The 20,570-nt window shown below is 43.8% G+C and overlaps 1 protein-coding gene across 4 annotated transcripts in view; it reads right to left on the bottom strand.

The window, feature by feature from the left end:
• tafa1b (TAFA chemokine like family member 1b) overlaps positions 1-20,570 on the bottom strand; it is a 123,109-nt gene that overhangs the window by 15,478 nt on the left and 87,061 nt on the right. For all 4 annotated transcript variants that reach the window (XR_003984478.1, XR_003984477.1, XM_030421394.1 and 1 more), the window contains exon 3: positions 7,980-8,120. Coding sequence is in view for 2 of the 4 variants with exons in the window: in XM_030421394.1 (XP_030277254.1) it covers positions 7,980-8,120 (141 nt within the window). In the remaining 2 variants the exon portion in view is untranslated. The remainder of the gene's footprint in view (positions 1-7,979; positions 8,121-20,570) is intronic.

Here is a 20,570-nt window from a genome sequence, read left to right as displayed (position 1 = left end):
CTTTTGATGGACAAACAACCTAGATTGGGACTCGAATGGATTGAAAAACATGAAGCGATGGACCTTTTACAAGTGCATCTGTCAGATCTCTGGTGAGCAGCCCCGTGTGATGGATTGAACCCGCTGACACGTCTCTGCCAGGTAGCAGAATGTTTGAACACCTTGACGGATGAGGCAGAGAAATGAGTTCCGTCGGTGTCAAAAAGTGAATACGTTTCTGTGGGCTCGATGAATAGTTAATGTTTCTTAACTTGAAGTGGCCTGCGTGACACTCGGCGGACTTGAATTAATCATAGCGAAGTGGTGGCTTTCTGATGATGTCACTGAAATTAGTTGCCTTCAGTCGAGTTCTGGAGCCGAAAGCAATTAAGCCTTAAATTCTGATTCCACTCTGTCGGATTGGCGGGGGATTGATGCTTCCCTAAAACAACCAGCTTCACCTCTTTTCTTTCACCGACTCATTCAGGCACTCGGCCCCCTTAGGTGCCCCAATGTCCGAAAAGACACAGCGGATTCGCCCTCTTGGATGCCCCTGTGGTGGACAAAACGTGATAAAGTAAGTTCCAGTGGAGGAAACGTGAGGAAGTGCCCTCCAGGGTGGAATGTATCATGACTTTCTGCGTGCCCCACTGCATTCAGCTGGTGCCCTTTGTATGTTTTCCACCCCCGCCCCTCAAACATCCTGAGTCCATCGCTGCTTTTTCTACGACCAGAATGTCTTTTGTCTCTCCCCTCTTACCTGATCAGTTTACGTCACTGCTCTGCAAGTGCACTGATGACTCAGTTATTAAGCAAACAAAACGGCCACTCAATCAGTCCTTCATTCGCATAATCACGCACGGAAGCAGAGAGAGTTACAGTGAAATGCCTGATTAAAAAACAAAACATTTCCATCTTAATGAGACAAAGGTGCTGGGTACTGCAACAGCAGTAAAGTACTGAAAGGGTCACAGGAGCATGAAGCAAATGAAGCAAGTGTATAATTACAGCGGGGCCGAGACTCGGACCCCTGAACTCGAGGTCGGCTTCACAGAGTTATTATTCCGCATTAATCTTTGCCCCCCTCAGAAAAGAGAGAGCCGAGGTTTGATTAGCTATTCAGAAAATATCGTTTGGCTTTCTAATCACACAGCTTTTCTGAAATTTCTGAATTTGAAATGGACACCCCGGCACCCGCAAGACCCGAAGAGGAATTGTTCCGTATTTTTTATTTGATTACTTTGACTTTGACTTTTAAAATTCAAATTAATTCTCGGAAATGCCACAGAAAGGGTCTGTTGCTATGCACAGCCACAGATCCATCTCGGTAAAACTAGAATGTACAGTTACAATAAAAGCTCTGCAGAATCCGAACGTTTCATTTGATGCTACTATTCCTGTGTGAGTGTGTCTGTGCGCATTCGGAGCATCAATAAGTGAGTGGAAATTTGCGCTTGTGGAGTAGGTGTGTGTGTGCGTGTGTGTTTGTGTGTGTTCGTGTTGCCTATTAATGGATGAACAATACCTCCTTTTGTCGTGTGGATATTTCCTTCGCTTTATGTGGGTACAAAAAGGATTTACGAAAGCTGACAGCTGACATAGATCTGCCTTATGCGTCTTTACTTCTCTCTCAGCACAACAGCAGACTTGTTACTCCACTAGTGAGAGCAGAGAGGAGATATGTTACTTTTAAAAGAGAAAGGGGGGGGGGATACTAAGGAGACATTTCAACTCCAGCTTAGGATCAGATGCTCCCCTGGCAGGTTAAAGGTTTCGAGTCTAATCACATCGTCACTGCGGCGAGAGCTCAGTGGGACGTGACAAAGATGGAGTAGAAAACCCAGCTTCACAGTCATTATCTTCAACTTCTACGAAGACATGAGCATGTTTTTTTGACCCGGGAGGATTTTTGCTGTTTGTTAGACCCTCCTTACGTCTGCCTCGGTGTGCGTCTGTCAGCAAGAGAAACCAGTTATCGCACAGTGTGATGTGCTCCCTCTGTCCGTCCCCTCAGGCATTATCCACCTGCCTGTTACGTGCCAACCACACACAGTAGCAGAGGGCTATGGAACAATATGAGAGCAGAGAGAGGACTGGAGGAGGCTTTATAACAGGAGGGTGAGATGTTCTTGGGTGTCATCCGTTTGGACTTTGCTATCCATGCAAGCAATTAAACTAATGAGGAAGCTCGTACGAAACACCTTCAAGGACAAGGTTGGCCAATAAGGACGCACTTTGTTTGATAAACTACATCCCCGCTAATGTAATGGGACCATTAGATTTTAAAGACTGTCAAACTCCATCTTGTTTATGATATTCCGCACTGTTTGACCAGCAATTTGTGTGGCAGAACCGCCGTGCTTCTCGTCCCTCCCCCTCAAGTAGCGTCCATGTGTCTCCCCCCTGGATGTATCTCAAATGTACCATGACAACCTGTCATGCTCAGCTATACGCGCCTGCAGCCAAACAGAAGGGTTCATTCCCCATCAGTGATCAGCGACGGGCGGGCATCTGCGTGCATCTCTTGTCGAAGGAGTTTACTGCTACAGCGGCTACATGACGACACAAAGTGGTAGCATGTGTGCATGTTAGGGCATCTGCGTGCATGTGCTGAGTAAATGAGTGCATATGTACAGTATGTGTGTGTGTGTGTGTGTGTCTGCGCTGTGGCTGAGGGCTTACATGTCTCGCACACTGGGATGAAGGCAGTGGTGCAGTGATGAGCGCCTAATCTGAGCGCATGTGATCGGCCCGGCGAGGCTGGAGAGATACGAGCGTTTGACTTGTTAAAAGGGATGTTCCTCACTAAGAGCCTCGTTGGCCCTGACATAACTGGGACATAGTTCTCCTTGTCAAAGCTAATAATCAGTTCCCACTACAGGGATAATCTGACAGCAGACCCCCACTGAGCGTGACACCTCCCTACACAAGCTGTCGTCACATCCCCCCATATATTAATAACAACCACCGAACAGTCATCGATAGCAGCTGAAACAAACCCCGCACGTGCCACCGCACGCGTGAGGTGGTAAACACTGGACAACGGGAGCGATCTTCACTGTGTGCTTTGATGTTGGAGTTTGAAGCTAATGACCGTTAATACGCCACATCAGGGAGACTGCCTTTTTCTGCAAATTTGGCCAAAGATAAAGGAGTGTTCCCTTCCTCCGGGCTCTGCACGTGTGTCCAAACCAAACGACCTCTGAAGATGTATTTTGGATTTGTTCTATCAGAGCGCTGGCTTTTCTTTATGAATTTCTTTTCTCTATTATTATGTTTTTGGTGGGAACATAACCTGTGTATGGTACAGTGGCAGCAGGTGTCCCCCAGGGGGGGGGGCGGCGAGATGAGCAGGGCTGCGGCATCGTTTCTCATCTGGACGGAACATTAATAACGCCGGGACCTGGGGAGAAAGCTCCATCTGGGCCAGGCCGCTGTGCTGCTGAGGGGACAGACCACTGACTCCGCCAGTCTATAATCCCTCACACGGTGCTACGGCAGCCTGCAGGGCCCGGTTGACAAACACTCGCAACTTTAGCCCTCCTAAATAATCCAAGCGCTCGGACGGGGTGCTCCAACCCCTCCAGTGCCCACTTATTTTCCACACTTAACAAAAAAAGATCCTTTAATTAAATACCGTGTTTGCAATGCGTGGCACTTCCGACTACAAATGAGCTCTTATGAATAATCACATAATCATTTCGCCTGCCCTTCAGCCCTCATCCCGTGGTGGTTTCAGTGTTAAATAAATAACACAGCCTGATTCGCTTTCAAGCAGGTGGAAATTATCCAAGAGAGGAGGCGAAGGCCCCAAATAAAGGGAATACGATTACTGAAAGAAGAGTTTACCTGAAAGGGAATGAAACAAAAAAGCAGATTTTCAACCTGATTTGAACCATTACACTGTGGGTAGTGTATGCAGCTGCACAATGGTAAGCTGTCCTCCATGTTGCCCACATCCAGAGCCTCCCCCCGCACAGTTGACCAATTTGGCAATTTTGCATCATCTGGCCATAAGGCTGTTGTTTAAACTCAGATTGTACTGATGCATTTTTGTATTAGCACGACCACGGACAGCAAACAAACAGCATGGATAGAAGCAGAAGTAGAGACAGAGAGAGAGAGACACCTCTCCTTCTCTCTCGCACTCAAACCACAGTTTAAAATGAGGCGGTGGTGATCAAATAAAAAACATGTTTCTTTGACTGCATAGCCTATTTCTCCCCTGAATTGTTTCATAAACAGCACGAGACATTACAGTTTAGTGTGACGTTGAGCAGTAATATGAGATTGTTTGCCACCAGCCAGCCGTCATATTGTTTTCCCGTTTCCAAACGGATGAGCAAAACCAATTTTATTGGTCTGGTGAACTATAAAAATGTCTCTGCTTGCCAGGATGTAAAATCTTAGATTTAAGATACTCATCTTGTTATTTACAAGTTTATGTGTCTTTTATGCCTCAATTAATGAAGAGATCTTCTGAGATTGAGAAACTTACTGGTAAAACAGCTGCATTAGATAGAGTGCAGCTACCATTCTTTTTCCACAGAAACCAGTAAAATCAGGAGAATTTTCCAACTAAATTGGTGTTTTTTTTTTTCATGCTCCTTGGTGATAAATCTTTTTTTTTACAGCTGGAATTAAATAAAAACATGTAACACACTTTGTTTGCTGATTTACAGTCATTTCAGCAAACTAAAAATGAAAGGCCAAGGAACGAATAAAAAACCACACCAATATTTAAGTGGAAAATTACTCAGTGCGAATGATTACGATGCTACTTGAAAGTGTTACACGATGTATTTCACTTATTACTGTGTTGCAGAAATGATCTAAAGTAATTTGATCTCAAAAGGGAACAGCCTTTTTCCACTTACTTGTAAGCTTTGTAACACTTTCAGAGCCCACTGGACCACCTGATCTAAGACTTCCTGTCAAGTAAAATCATCCTGCTGCATGGGCAGATAATTTCCCAGGACTGAGTACATTTTCTCCACAAATTCAGTGTTAATTTCATTTCATTTTGTGCTGTGTGGTGTAGTGCATTCTGGTAGATGCAGATTTTCCACCTTTAAAAAAAAAAGAGAATATCACAGCCCCCCTGTTTCTCTGGTCAAAAAAACACTCATTTAAAAAATATTTGTGCGTTCCACTGCATAGACAGCCGTGGTTTTATGAAGAGGCCGTCTTTTCGAGCATCTTTCTGTGTAGTGGTGCTCAGTGGTGTGGCTTGCTGCTCAGTGACTTGTCATTTCCATTTTTGTCACCATTGCCTTTATAAGTGCTGTTAATCAATACACCAACAGTGAGGATTTTCTCGGCACGGGAGCCCGAGGCATAGAGGCATGAAGTGCTAATGACGTCTCACATTTAGTTTTTGATTTGCTCATTGGTTTATCCCTGTCCAACGATTTCCTCATCTCTTCCCTATCTATTTTAACATGTTATTTTTATCTTAAGGACCGTGTTGTCCATTTTACTTGTTGGCAAGGAAATGTCTCAGTCGGCTGTTAAGGCTTTCAGGGACGTTATTAGGTCTGTCTACGGTGAGTTCAGTGATAGAGACGCAATCTGAATGAATATAAAAACCTCCCTCCTGTCTCTTGTCTGCTGGCTGCTGCGGAGGAGTGTCTGGTCGTGCTCCTCTCCGAACAAGGACAATTCACTCTGCTAAAACAGCTGCATCTCAAGGTCAGATCGGAATATGTTTCATTCAGGCGATGCCTCCAACCACAGGGCAAACATCCGTTTCTTGAACAAAATGTCTCAAGGGAAAAAAATATAAAAAATCCACTGATCACTGGAAAGTTTAAAGGGTTCTGGCTAAGTTTTCACTAAACCAAGAAAAAGTTCTTATGTCTTGTCCACGGCTCGCATCGAATCCATATTCTAGGATCTTTTTGACTGTCAGCTATGGCTAACCAACCCTGTGAAACCCACTGTCTGGCCCTTCATGTTACATCCCTCAAAATGAAGATATTTTGGTGTCATTTCTTTGTGAGAGGGCAGTCAGAGAGACGACTTTGATCGCTGCTGAAGGTGGGGGTGCAAAGATCGAGACTGAGGAGCAGTAAATGAGCTCTGTGGAGCGAAGGGGGCATCGCAGTTCTGTCTCAGTAGACTTGTGACTTCCTGTCGGCTTTTTTTCCCCCCCTCGGTGGAGCTGCCTGTGCCTGATTGTTTTTCTCAGCTGAGGTAATTCAGGTGCACTAGCCTGGAGCTTCCCTGACTTGTGTTTATTAGTTATTCATTTCCATCAGCCTGAGCTGCCGTAGGCGATGTTATCTGCAACGTGCTCCCCACTCAGGTGTTCAACAGCCCAACTGGATCATCTCCCATGATGCCCAGCATCATGGCACCACCGGGTTCTCAATGTTTCAATGTATTTTTTTTTTTACATGATAGAGAAAGATGTACTGTAATATGATGTACAGCTCAGTTGGAGTTGTTTATTAAAGAATACATGCACTCATAGCTGATGAGTTCAAATCACACCTTGGAACAGTGTTACAGAAGTAACTGAGTACATTTACTCACAGTACTGAAGTACAATGTTGAGCTACTTGTAGTTTGTTTCAGTATTTACATTTTATGCTACTTTATTATTCTACTGCACTACATATCATGCTTTTACTCCATAACACTTATCTGACAGCTTTACTTACTTACTTATCATATTTAGATTGAAAAATATAAAACAACTCAAAATCATGATATATTATTATAGATTAATCCACACAGCAGTATATAAAGTATTTCAAATTAGTTCCACATTTATCGACTGCACTATTAAAGTGATGTACACATAATGCATCAATAATTATAATCCTGTCATATCATACCTTTTATTCTGAGCTAAGCCATTCTGTATCATGAGAACCTCATCAAGACAAGATTTCGATGCTAATACTTTTGTACTTTAACCTCAGTAAGAGTTTGACTATAGGTTTACTTGTACTTTTACACTATAATACCACTTGTATAGCAAAATAAGCGTCATGCTTTTTTAAAATGTGGATAAACCTGCTAAAAGGAGGCGTCATGAGATGAGTTTGCCTTTCTGTTTTTCCCCCGTTGTGTGTCACGTTAGTCATCACAAACACGCCGGAAAAACAGGGAACAGTAGAAAGCAATAGATCGGAACACGTCCAGAAGACAATTTGACTTGTTTTTAAAAAGTCTCAAACAATAACATCATGAATTAGACACATCGCCTTTTCAGGAGCGGATAATGGAAGGAGCTACAGAGGGAGACATTTGCCTCTATCTCGTCTCTGTTGAGAGTTGCACATGCTAAGTACCGATAAGGCAGCTGACATGCTCAGAGGTTAGGTTAGTCTATACCACATATATCATGTGGATAGCTGCTCCAAGGCAGGATGAATCTCTGAGGAAGCTCTTTTGTAAAAATTAAATTGTAAAAAGGGGTCAAAGTTATACTATAAGTGACTAAACTCGGCAGAGATATGCAGTGACCTCCAGTGTGTTAATATGCATTTTTTCTCTATTTCAGAACTGCATTCTGATTGAATGTAATTTAGCTAAAACATTATTCTTATTTAGATGACCTTCTTTTGCAATGTCATATCCTTTTTTGTTTCACGACAGTGTGACTTGAAAACCTTATTTTATACTAGAAATGAACAAAAAAACATTGTTACTAAACTAACTTAAAAAACATTAATGATGATGACTGTGCAAAACCCTGGATTCCAGAACTCAAACTTTTGTTTATTTACGTCCGAGGCCAATGTCATTTAAACTCTTTCTTTTAATAATATATATGCCTTGCAACTATGGTAAAGACAGGGTTGGGGAAAGATCGTAATAATGGCAAATAAAAGTTGTACAAGGTCTGCCACTGAATGTGGGCATATTGGATGCAATCTGCTCATAATTTTCAGCGTTAGAGGCTGAGTACAACGGGTTTCAGACAGATATGGATTTACTAGAGCCTCCAGTAATAAATACACAATGTTAAAACACTCAGGCTGACTCACCATCCACACAGGAGGGTTTGTTGCGTGTCGTCCCGGCAACTTTCCCCGGTAAACAGGAGCACTTGACTGTCTGGGAACGCTCCTCAATGCGATTCTTGTTACAGCATCGGTGGGCGGCGATCACCTCGCACGTACCTCCCTCTGCAGACAGACACAGACACAGACGGTCAGTACATGACACAGAGCGATTAACACACAAACGACATGAAGTGAAGCAACTACACAGAAAGGTTTCATCATCTGAATGCACATGTTTTTTTTTTTTCTATCAACATAAAAAAATGCAAAAGAGCAGCCGTAATGCGATTGAAAGATAGGTTTCAGGAATCTCGACTGCCTCACATTACACCATGTGAGGCACACTGCAATACAATCAGTGGGCACTTCCTCTGTAAGTATGTGTAACAAATTGGCCCTCTAGGCATCTCAATTATGTCATCTAATTGCCTCGCACTCGGTGATGGCTGTCCTCACTCCATACCAATCAGCCCATGATGAAGATCACATCATGCACTCGTTATGTATTAATGCGCCTGCCTTTGTATCCGTGATTGCGTCCATATGTCGTCGATACGATTATAAAGGATGAATCTTTTGTCCAAGCTTCTCCAGTGAAGACCACGCAGTCACAGGCCTCACTCAAGCACTGTGATGGCTGACGCTTTGGAGTCACATGACTGGGCCCATGCAGTCGAAGGCTACACTGCACCAAAGCATTAATTCCGAAGAATAGGTGACATCAGTCAGAGCAAACCCTGTACAATAGGTCCCGCTCTGACAAAAGAGGATGTCAAACAAATTCTGTGAAAAGAGAAGGCGATATGTGCCGGTGGCGGTACTGGGTCAAAATAACAATAGGGGAGATTGCCCAGGGGAGGGAAAGGGGGTGATGGAGCTGAGGGACATCCTGAAATGAGAGAGACGGGCAGAGAGAGCGAGAGAGCTAGAGGACAAGGTGTGTCTGGCTGCCAGGGACTGACCATGCCAGTGAGTAATGAGGGAGCCACTGGAAGTGCCCCCTTCACACAATTATAAAGCGTGGGGCTAATGCAGCCAGCGGAGCTGCAGGAGAGAGGCCCTCCATCACCGCTCTCCCCTTTCCTTACGCCCCAGGAAAAACTCTTTATCTTCCCGTGACAGCCACCCGCAACAGACACCAGCGTCCAACAATTAAACTGGAGCTCATCCCCGGACAGAGGAGAGGAGAAGAGAGGAGAGGAGAAGAGAGGAGAGGAGAGGAGAGAGAGCAGGAGAGGAGAGGAGAGGGGAGGACACCTTTTTCTCTCCAATCCACAGAATGGGTAGGGTGCACATAGAAATTAAGACAACCAAATGCCACATTTCATCTTGTTTCAGCCTTATCTCACTCGGCCGAACCAGCTTCCAAAGAGAACATCCTGCTGCACTGAGAGGATGCATTTGCCTCCACTGGCATGACAACAACCGGTGTGTGTTTCTCTAGCCGGGGCTGGCTGTGCAAATGTTTGAAATGGCTTGGGTCATGAATTACGGAACTGAGCTCCCAGCAGCCTCGACAAGTTTGGCAACAGTTTTCTTCTCCCATTCCCATCAATGTCTGCCGCAGCCAGACCAAAGGCCGTCGAGTCCTGGATTAAAAGGCAAACATTTGCAGTCCTGCTGGACCGTGCTGTCGTGCAGTATTAATGTCACTCTCTCAGCGCTTGTTGTTGGATATTTCTGGGCACGAGGAGGCAGAACACAGACCATAAAAGTGAGGAGAAAAATCCCTTGAGTGTTCTAAAACCCCAAACCCCACAATGTGTTGGCTTGTTGAATATTTTACTGACAGCTTCCTGACCTGCAGACTTGCTTTCAAGTCAAAGCAGATCTCTGAATAAGTGAGGACTTTACGTTGCATCGCAGAATACTGAATCGGGTTCAATCCCCCCGGCTAGTTTCAGTGCCCGATTTACAGGTTAGCACTACCGGGGGGCGACCAGCAAACATGTGACAAGGGACAATAAAAGACAACCCCTGTCATATTCACGTCACTGGCTTGAATGCAATGTGACTTGTCCTGATCTGTGACTTTGGATTCATTTCCTCAGTGGGACTTTTACAGAGGCAAGTTTATGCATCAAATATTAAAAAATTGCGAGCTTTAGTCAGAGACACTCAAGTCCCAAAACGGACCATATTTTGTAAATGCTCATACAGTTGTAAAAGTATTCACACATAAGTTCACATAAGTTATAAGTTTGTGTTTAGTCTTAAAGAAGTGAAAATCATTCATTATTTTGAAGGAGTTACTGCAGTGGCCACAGTGCATCAATGGTATAAAAAGTGATTCTGGAATAACTGTGTGTTACAGCTGTGCTTCTTTTAACCAGTTGTAATATTATTTTTCTTGTACATCTTTTATCTGATATTGAAAATGAATTTCTACAAAGGGAATATTCTGCCTATTGGGCCATATTTTAGATAAAATCTCAAGTATATCGTAATATAGCTGTTTAATAAGACTATTCAAGATCAAATGATATCATAATCAGAAATAAAACATGTAAAATATGGCAGAATCTAAATAGGCAGAACACAGCCTTTGGTGCATAACTGAGCTGGACAGATGTTTTCTTAATCATGTAAAACATGTACCAGAAGATGCCAGATATCATCAATTGGAATTGTGGACAAGGACTCAGGGATGTGCCACCTGCCACCTTGACAGCTTTTTCAAAATGAGGTCAAAACAGAACCATGAACACATTCAATTACGTTCCATTTGCACTGTAAATGTAAGATTTCTTCTGAATTACAGTAAGTCTAAACTAACAGAGCAATGACAACGGGCAGTAAATGACGCCAGTATTGAGCCGCTGTCAGCAGAAAGAGATGAAAAGGGATGGTTGCCCGTCAGGCACGTTCAATGATTTACTGTACAAAAATATGGCACCATTTTCTAAAAAATAATCAGCAAATTTAAAGGATACATGGTTTGTCGAGAGAGGCTTTAAAAAAAATGCTGATCTGGAGGACAAGCTATCCTTTTGTACAACGCTGCTGTGTTTTACTTTTAGACTTCAGACCGAACGCGAAAAATTTGGACAGCTCATCGTAATAATCACTGTCATCAGAATTCAGGATTATCCCTAACACACGCACACGTACATAAGCACATGATGATGTGTGTGTATCAGCCATGGGGTGAGGTCTAGCCATCAGCCAGGTGGACATTAGCGTGATCACGATGAACCATCTGGTCGGTGGAGGAGAGAGCCCAGTAAATGGCTTCACGATGACTCTACTGGGTCGGTCACAGGAGACACTTAGACGACAAATGGTCACTTGGACTAGATGTAATCCCATTCAGGTAGTTGGCCGGGTAAATGACCATCCATTATCTGTGTCGGAGTTGGTGTGTGTGCATCTGTGCCTCTATCAGACTGTTTGTGCATTAATGCGTATAGTACTCTGTGGCATTCCAGTCTATATGCTTTCTGCCAACTGCACAACAGTAGCTGTGTGTGCATTAAAGTGCAATGTGGGATTACAACAACTTGAGACGTGACTGCAGGTTGTGATGGATGCAGTGCTTGGAGCCTGTCAGGCGGCTAAAGGGGTTAAACCAACCTGCTAAGATGGAGTGGGTGGCAGTGCACTCTAGCCTTTGGTGAGGGGAGGTGAAGGGCATCGATGGGACCACTGACTGGCCATTTTTCTCTCGGCGGCCCACAGTGACAGCAGCCATTAAATGACTGGACGAGGTGATTATGTTTAAGGAAATCAATGCTTCATTGTTTTCGGCTTAGCCCAACGGCCAATTAGGAGCTGTTAATGAGGTGAGGCTGTAAAATGTGGAGATAGATAGGGGGAGAACGGACGGAAGCCCGAGACATACTTCATGTTAGAGTCTGTTCAACGGAGAGCTGAGAGTTTGAGATTTACAAACGTCAAAAGAAACCTTTTACACTTACATATTAAAGTATTTTCTCGAGATTACATTTGAAAAAGTGAGGGAAGTGTTTTACGTGTTACTCTTGTGTGATCCATATGTATAATGGGTTCTTTGTAGCTTTAATGTTGCATGGTTTGCATGTTTAAGTCTGTTTAAAGTGTGACTTTTAGCGTTAGCCTGTATGTTGCCCTGTCGTTTGCTCTTTTTTTAATCAATGCTTGATGGACGCTACAATTACAAAACGGAAAGTGTCGGCTCCGTACCAAAGCAACAGCAATAAGAGAGTAGCTGAGTCACATTTCACTTCTCACGTGACGAGAGTAAAGGCTCAGAGAAACCAAACTGACAAGGAAAAACTAGCTACAAGAATGGCAGAAGATTTGCGTCACGTGGTGTCTCCTGTGTCCTGGCCAAAAAGCTGCTTCTGAACACACCGCAAAGACTTTAGCCTGTGGACAACAAGCGTGTACATTCTGCGTCTTCCTGAAAGGAAATACCTCTCTGCAAATACATGACAAATGTTTATTTATTTATTTTCTTAATATAGCTGCTTCTAATCGAGTATGTGTTTGATGAAAGTTGCAAATGGCACTTGTGAAGAGGCAGAGGAGAGACATTTGAAGAGGCCTTGCTAAATGAGTGAGATCATGGATACTACAGCAAAATTTTTTGATTTCTCTCACCGATGAGCTTCTGCCTGTTCTGTATGCCCGTTAGGCCAAAAGCGCCTGACCGGTGCCAACACACAACACCGACTAGAGCCATGGACGCTAACCGACTGTCCCGACAAGCGCCAACGTGGTGAGTCAAAACCTTAACGGTAGCTGACAGACAAGACGACGTCAGAGGATTTTTTGTCAAAGAGGAAAGGAGTTGGTTAAATCACTGAGAAGTTGAAGGTGTGCATCCTCTCAGCTGTAGCTGACTGTGGCTGCTCCTTCTTGTTCAGTGACTCCCATGAACTTTACAAAACTGATATTTGCAATATTTCAAACTGATCCACTGTCAAATAATGGCAAAACCCGACATTTTTGATGAAAATAGTAATAAATGCTAGACTCACTGTCAACCGCATGCCCTTCCTGTGACTAATTCACAACAGAACTCAGCTTGTTTTTCACCGGTTTAGTGCTTTTAACGCGACAGCAGCAGAAAATGTTCTGACTGCATTAGCAGTAAATTAAAGCACTGGCGGTGTCAGGATTTAATTAACCCTCAACAGTGTTTCGTTAGCTCAAGTTAACTTACTGGGGGCTTGTGTTTTGCTGCTGTAGAGGGATGGGTCACCAAGAGCGACAACACACAGTCCATGACGGGCTGCATTATTTCTGTACATGAACTCAAGGTCAGAGTAACAAACCCGTGACAGTTTGTTCAACCGAAGACTCCCGGCTCAGAGGAGTGAAAGCGACAGTTTCTTTTTATCTGCTTTGTGACAAGGAACGCACTCTACTGCCAGCCAATTTCTTTCTGATCTTGCTGCGTCTGGCAATTTTTTGATACGGAGATAAATGCAGGTGCTCATGACATGTCAACACAAAGAGACAAACAAACACAGAACACCCTCTGACTACACCTTGGCTCAGCTTCAGCGACAACAGCTATAATCTATGCAGAGTGGCCAAGAGCTGTAATCACTGGCTCGCCATCAGCAAGCATTTCTGTCACCTCCCCCTTCTCCCTAACACTGCTTCTCTCACTGCTGCGGTTATTAAGTAATGACATATGGCCGAGGGAAGGAACACAGCACCCGGGAAAACTTAAGCCTCTCAAGGACTCGTCATAACAACTTAATCAGTACACACTCGGTTGAAAATGAGACGTTTCCGCCTGCATGCTGTAGTGCCTGTTTTGTTTTGCCAGACAGGCAGCTGCTGCGTCAACCGCAGTCCATCTTTCTGCACAGTTCCTCCTTTCTTCAGTGGGCTCGTTGTTGTTCCCCAGTGCTTCTGTGTAACTGACAGCTTTCCGCCGTCTCACTACTTCTAATTGTCAATTTACACATCTCAGGTGGCGACGGGAATTATGGCTCCCATTGTCAGTAAATAAATGTAGACATGCCTAGAGCTAAGAAATGTAAATTTGACAGTCCGTTCTCATTCAAGCAGCAGAGTGAGAGCCGCATTTCAAATTATTGCTGAAAATGATGCACATTTGGAAGACAAACACTCACAGTAGCCAAATGCCTTTTCTTTTTTTCTTTTTTTTACAAGCGAACAAAGTTACTTTGTACTGCGTGCCAGAGAAGTCAATTCCAGCCCCCACAAAGTTTTTTTTAAGCAGCAGATTGTTTATTGAGTTTTTTTCTCCCATCAACTTTCCTTTTCTGTGAAATCATGCATAATGGAAAATGACCCTTTTTCATGACTTGTGATGCACAGTTTTAAACATAGTAAAATGAATCTGATTAAAAAGTTGTCAGATATGCCAAAAATGAAAAAAGCTCTATTCTGTTTGTCACGATTAGGTTTTCAGATTCGAGGGGGGTGGGGGGATATTAATGATCTGTTTCAAGAAGCAAAGGCATCAAAGTGGCTGTGGGCCAGCTGTCCCACTGCATATATGTTTAATGATGCTCATCAGAATTTAGCTTTTCATTACTTAAACATCAAGTTGGAGCTTCATGAACACTCCCCCTGATTACTTAGGATAATGTTTAAACATGCTACAAAGCACCGCCGAGTGGATTCCAAACGGAGGCCTCAGAGGCAGTGCCAGGGAACAACTTTTCATGTCCTTCCTCTTGGCAACTGATACCGTTTCTATATTTTATCAGAAATTACACAACCCTAATTTACCGCTCAAATTCCTCTGCTGCTGGAACAGGAGCATCTTATATGAACAGTGTGCGTGAAGAGAAATCCCTGGGAGGAGTAGAATTAGACCTCACTGCTGCATTTCCATGATGCTGCTAATGCTTCCTGAATCACGCCTTGCGGACTATGAGGGAGACGTGTGAAGTTGAGAGAGGGTGCCTGCATGCATAGTGCATATTCCCCTGTACATGCCACATTAGAGATATGCTGTTATGCGTGTCACTAACTGGAGGTGTTAACATGGACACTGACTACGTCTCTTATACATGAGGAAGAGCCCTTTGTTGGTAAAAGCACAAAAAGACACCATTCCTCTTGTGGTTTTGACATAGACTACTGAGGCTCTCCAGGCCCTGGAGAGTAAATCGTCCACTAAGGCTTGAGCCCTGGCCACTTGCTCTCACTCGGAAGCCCTTTCTCAGAGAGCTGACTCCCGCCGATGAATAATAAAAAGGTAGCCTCAAGGAGCAGGGGAGCTCGCACCATTCAAATCTAAACGCATCTAAAAAAGAAGTGGGAGGAATATGAGCTCTGGGACGTTTTATTGTGCCGGCTGCGGTCTCAAAGAACAACAAACAAATTAATCTCTGGCATCGTTAACTGTTGTTTATCCAATCTAAAAACCTTTTGACCCGTGTGTCACTGCTGCATCAGGGGATGGAGTGGATTCACTGTTTATCAAGTGCCCATCAGCACCCTGTTGCAGTGATCCGTATGGGTTGTCTGACCTCAGCCAGTGCGAAGGCTTCAGGCTGGTTTCTCCCTGACCCCTTCGTGGCCTGGATTTCACTTTCTTCCTGAGGCAGCATCACCCACAGTAATGGGAGTAGACAAACAAGTGGACATAGCAGCTATAGTAGTGCCTGGAGCTACCACAAACCTTGGGGGGGGGGGGGGGGGGGAGTAGGAGGAGAGGGGGGGGGGGGGGGAGTAGGAGGAGAGGGGGAGAGGGGATACGAGAGAAAGATACTCTAGAGCTCAGGCTGACTGACAGGAACCACTGACCCAGCTATACTGGAGTCACACGAATCAATGTTGTTTTTTTACCCCTCTGCTGGTATGGCTTATTTCTGAATCTAGCGATAGTCTCACAGAATACTGAATACTGCTCAGTTATGGTGGGTCCAACTGACAGAAACCCACAATGAATGGGTTTGATTAAAGGGGAACAGTAAGACTGTGTTTACAGGTCTCTGGGACTGCAAATGCATATGTTAAAAATAGTACGTTTAAGTGGCGTTAAGCCTTCAGTTTCTCCAGAGGAAGCTACATGTAATCTGATAAAGTGCCTCCAGTGACGTCACTCAGTGGTGACGTTGCATTGTGGGCGATGTAGGTGCCAGGTTTTGAAAAGAAGAAAAAGAATGTGTGGAATAAAAAAGGCGATACCCCTGGTTCTGCTGTATCGATTCTGATCATTTGTTTTTAAACTGTCCATAATGACTACAGCAAGTGCATTCCTAGACCAACATCACCCACAATGCAACTTAAGCACTGCATGACATCACTGGAGGCAAATTCTAAGATCATATGCATCTTCTCGTGGAGCCACTAAAGGCTTTATACTACTTTTCTCAAATGTGTAGTTTGTGTAATACTCTTAAACACACTTTTGTGTACATTTGGTGAAGTAGCCCTTTAATGAAAAGAAAGAATCTTACAAATCTTGAAAGATCTTAGCATACACCTTGCTTTAAACATGTGTTCTTCATGAAAGGGAACATGGAAGAAGCCTCCGGTTTACTGAATAGGGAAAACAGTGCAGTGATTGCACCATCGGGGGTAACAGTCTTGACATCTTTAACAGGTAATTCCATTAGTACAAATAAGAGATGCAAGGTGCTGCTGGCCACGGCCCTGGTCGATTCTTAATCACCTGTATGGGTTTCCTCTCGTGGGCCTGTATGACTCCAATGCTCACATCTTTATGGTTATTAAAGTTAACGATTGCTGCGTGCCTCATTTACCGAGGCTCTATCAATACCAGTTCAGCACCATGAAATTACCCCAGTCCAGAGGGAGCAGCGTGACAAACCGGATTAAGAAGGGTTCTGTAATGCCCTGGCATATATAACTCTCCGTGTCATGCACTCAGCCCCGCCGCAAGAAGACCCACTGCCAAGCTCAAGCCCAGCGAGGGGAAGGGCGATACAACCATTATAGCTTAAATGTCAATTCGAGCCTTTATTACCCACATGGCTGTTCAGAAAGGCGATGAAAACTAATAGCTGTCAGGTGAAAGAAAAAAAAAAAACTGAAAAACAACGCTTTGGAGAAAACACATTAAAAGTTCTCAGAAGTTACCTTAGAGACGAATGGTGCAGGGGTGGGGGGTGGGGTGATTATGGTAAATATATGCAGGATGTAACCTACTTCTGTGGTCTTTCAGGTGTAAGGAGAACTTTGTTGGATACTCTTTTATGCGTATGGCAGTTATATTTGTATGGAGGAGGACTTCATTGCATTTTAAATGCGGTATCAAAATAAAAACCTGCAGTAAAGGGGCGAGATGGCTCGTGTCCCTTCACTAACATCCCACTTATCTTATTACCATGACAGGAGGGTGAAGCCAGAAATAGTGTAGAGCAGTGCCAGGAACAATATTGTACAGAATTTACTATATGCTGTCACGGCCATATAAAGAGGTGCATTAAATAAAGTCAGCAAACTTCTATTTATGACTTCTTGTTTCTTACTTTATTCTTCTCTACTGCTGCTGCTGTGTGTGTGTGTGTGTGTGTGTGTGTGTGTTTGTGTGTGTGTCATTATAAGCCAACACGACCATGGGATCCAATCGGTGTAGAAGCGGCCACGGCTGCACGTCTGTGTGTTTTACTGCACCCTGCAGTACAGTTGGCGGTGCCTGACCTCTATCCAGTGTCCATATGACACAGGTCACTGCTCGCTCTAAATGAGAGCCGGATAGCGAAATGAGAAACTAAATTGTCCATTCAAAATCACAGAGCTGCCGTTTTTGTTGAACGGCACCGTAGAGCAGCCTTCAAAAAGTGACATTCCTTGGTGGAAAACAATTGAAAGCTGTGAGCCCTGGAAAATAGCCTCAAAACAGACCATGCATTTCAGTTCACCTTTTCGAAGAGGAAAGGGAAAAAAAAAAAACAAGTTCTAAGAATGTCTAAAAATAAAGCTATGAAATGCGTTATAGTATTGTCGGGTCAGACGCATCAGAGCTTCTGTCTGGTCGAAGGTCTATTTTGAATATTGTGCGACGCAGACTGACACATCGGAGGAGGTGTGATGCAGTGATGGCGGCTGTCTCAACCAGCAAACATGCCATACCGCGGCTTCTGCGTGTGTGTGGTCTGGAGCGGCGTGCTGTTTCAGGCTCAGGCGAGGTCCGCCTCGATCACACACAATGCATTACGAATATGCATAATGCATCAGCAGGCACTTAACATCAAATTATGGATGCGTCCAAAAATTCCCAGAGTAGTGTATGTAGAGAAAATGGCACTTTGCTGTGGAAGTAATCTGCTCACTTTCTGCGAAGCTGAGCAATCAGGGAGCTGCATGGTTTTGCATTACTGGGCCCCATATGCAATAAATGTTAATAGGCTCAAATCCCCCTCACTGGAATGTTTGCATGTTTTAATGCTGCCTGTTCGCATTAAGGCAGTGGGCTACATATCATTTATGTTTGTTAATGTTCACTCTTATTCATTCATGTATTCATTAATTCATTCATTTTATTGTAAATATATGCATGCACAAACAGCATTTTAAATGCATCAGCAGCACACATATCTCCAGGCTGAATGTGGCTTGAAAGCTGTTTAAAGGGACCCTTTTTTGCCCCGAAACTGGTTGATCCAAAGCAGTCCTGTCCCTGCATGCACAGTATGCTTTATTGTCTCGCTAACTACACCTACAGACGTGTCAAAAGATCTGTTAACAACAGCCCACAGCTCGTGCACATGTTCTGTGATTCACCGTCTGTATCCTCTATTTAGGTCCAGTGTCGCTGCCTGACATGTATATGACAGAGTTTCCCACTAAGCACCTTATTAAAGCGGATATTGGCTTTTAAATGACGCATTCACGAGATGATAATTGTATGGCGGCACATTGATCACATTCCCAGGAAAAATCAATGTGCTAAACACTTCTCTCCTGTTTGACAATGCGGAGTAACGATGTCAGATGTGGCATTTAGCAGCTGACCTTGCTCTTGATAGCAACAAGGACAAGAGTGTGTGCGGACTAAGAAGAGGACAGGAGCGTGAGGCTGTCATAAAAAGCTGCGATTCATCACGGCTGAAGAAGTTCTATTTAAGGTGAACGGGCGACAGAAGATTTTCAGACCTGCCTTTCACATTTCCCCCCTCATTAGATGAATCTGTGGATCAATCAAAGGGCACAGGGGTTGTTTATCTGAGACAACGGTCGTTTGTCATTGGGTCTTCTAATTTCATTGGTGGACTTTTTCAGAATAGAAATCTGCAGCGCTTGCAGTACTTTCCAATATGATTTACATTATATACTATGAGATTATCTAAATTTTTCTACCATCAGATACTTTGACTTAGTATGATCCAGTGATGAAACGACAACAATGTATCAGATTCCTTACGTTTACGACCTGCAACCTGCACCACGGCAGCATGAGATTATGTTGATTACGTTGGCTCAGGGTGGAGAAAAGCTTTCCACCCTGAGCCAACGTCAGAGGAAAATGGCCCCCAAAACAGGGTCACCCCGCTTTTGAGTGTGGCCATTCAGATCAGGTTGAAACACTTCCAATGTTTCTGAACTACAAGTTATTTTTCTGCATACCCTGGTCTTAAGTTGCCCCGCAAAAACGCATCACAAACCCTTTCCATACGACCTCAAAACATAATTAAATTTAATTGGAGCCACGATTGTGTGTAAAATGATCTGATGAAAGAAGTATTCACAATTAATTTTTCCCCATCCTCAGTGGTGTTTTCTTTACCGTAGAAGCTAATCATCCTCCTCATAAGGCAGAGACAGGTTCAGAGAGCATAATGGAGACTATTGAAAATAAAGCACAGCACACAATGTGAAACAGATTAACTAGGGGGCAAATAGACATCGGACAATGATAATCTATTTTGTGTCACGGAGCACCAAAATGGGTTTTCAACCTACTTCTGTACCTGTGGGAAAGAATCACAGCTATGACAAATGACTAAAAGCGAGACGGGAGTCTAGGGTGGGAGCGGGGGGGCAGAATCGGAGGGGGTACGGATGAGAGGGGAAGGGGAGCGCGGTTATTTGCAGAGTCTAAAATCGGAACATTATGAGAACTGGAACACAATTTGGCATCAGATTACTCACAGCGATATCCATCAAAACACACAATTCAGTCACTCAATATCATTACTGTCGGCCTGATAAGCTTTTAAGCTGGAGATAACATCTTGATGTGGTAACACAAGTGGGAGAGGAGTCTCAGTCTCATCTGTTTTCATTGTTGAGGCCACAACAGAGAAAAATGAACTGCGTACCACCGCAATGAGATGTGAGATGATTCATTATAAACCTGATTGACGAGTTTATCATTAACACGCTGCCATCGCACATCCCCGCAGAGACGAGGACAACAACAAACTTTCACCACTTTCGGATCAATAGTGTTTATTAAAACGTGCTTTTATAAGAATGCCATGTTGTCTCTGTGTGCACACATAATATTGCAATCAAACATTTTCAAGCTTCCTGCTGGCTTCTCATCAAACGGCCTAACACTGGGAGCACGCTGAATTGACTGACTGAATGCTGGAGCTCCGTGAAAAGAAAAAGGCCTAGCTTTCGCTCTTTTCTTTTTTGACTGAGAGTGATTACTTCATCTTCCATAGCCATCCTCTGCAGAAAAAG

This window comes from Sparus aurata, chromosome 6, assembly GCF_900880675.1.
Source record: "Sparus aurata chromosome 6, fSpaAur1.1, whole genome shotgun sequence".
NCBI lineage: Eukaryota > Metazoa > Chordata > Actinopteri > Spariformes > Sparidae > Sparus > Sparus aurata.
The sequence above is the reverse complement of the archived record's forward strand: the minus strand, read 5'-3'. Positions and strand labels throughout refer to the sequence as shown.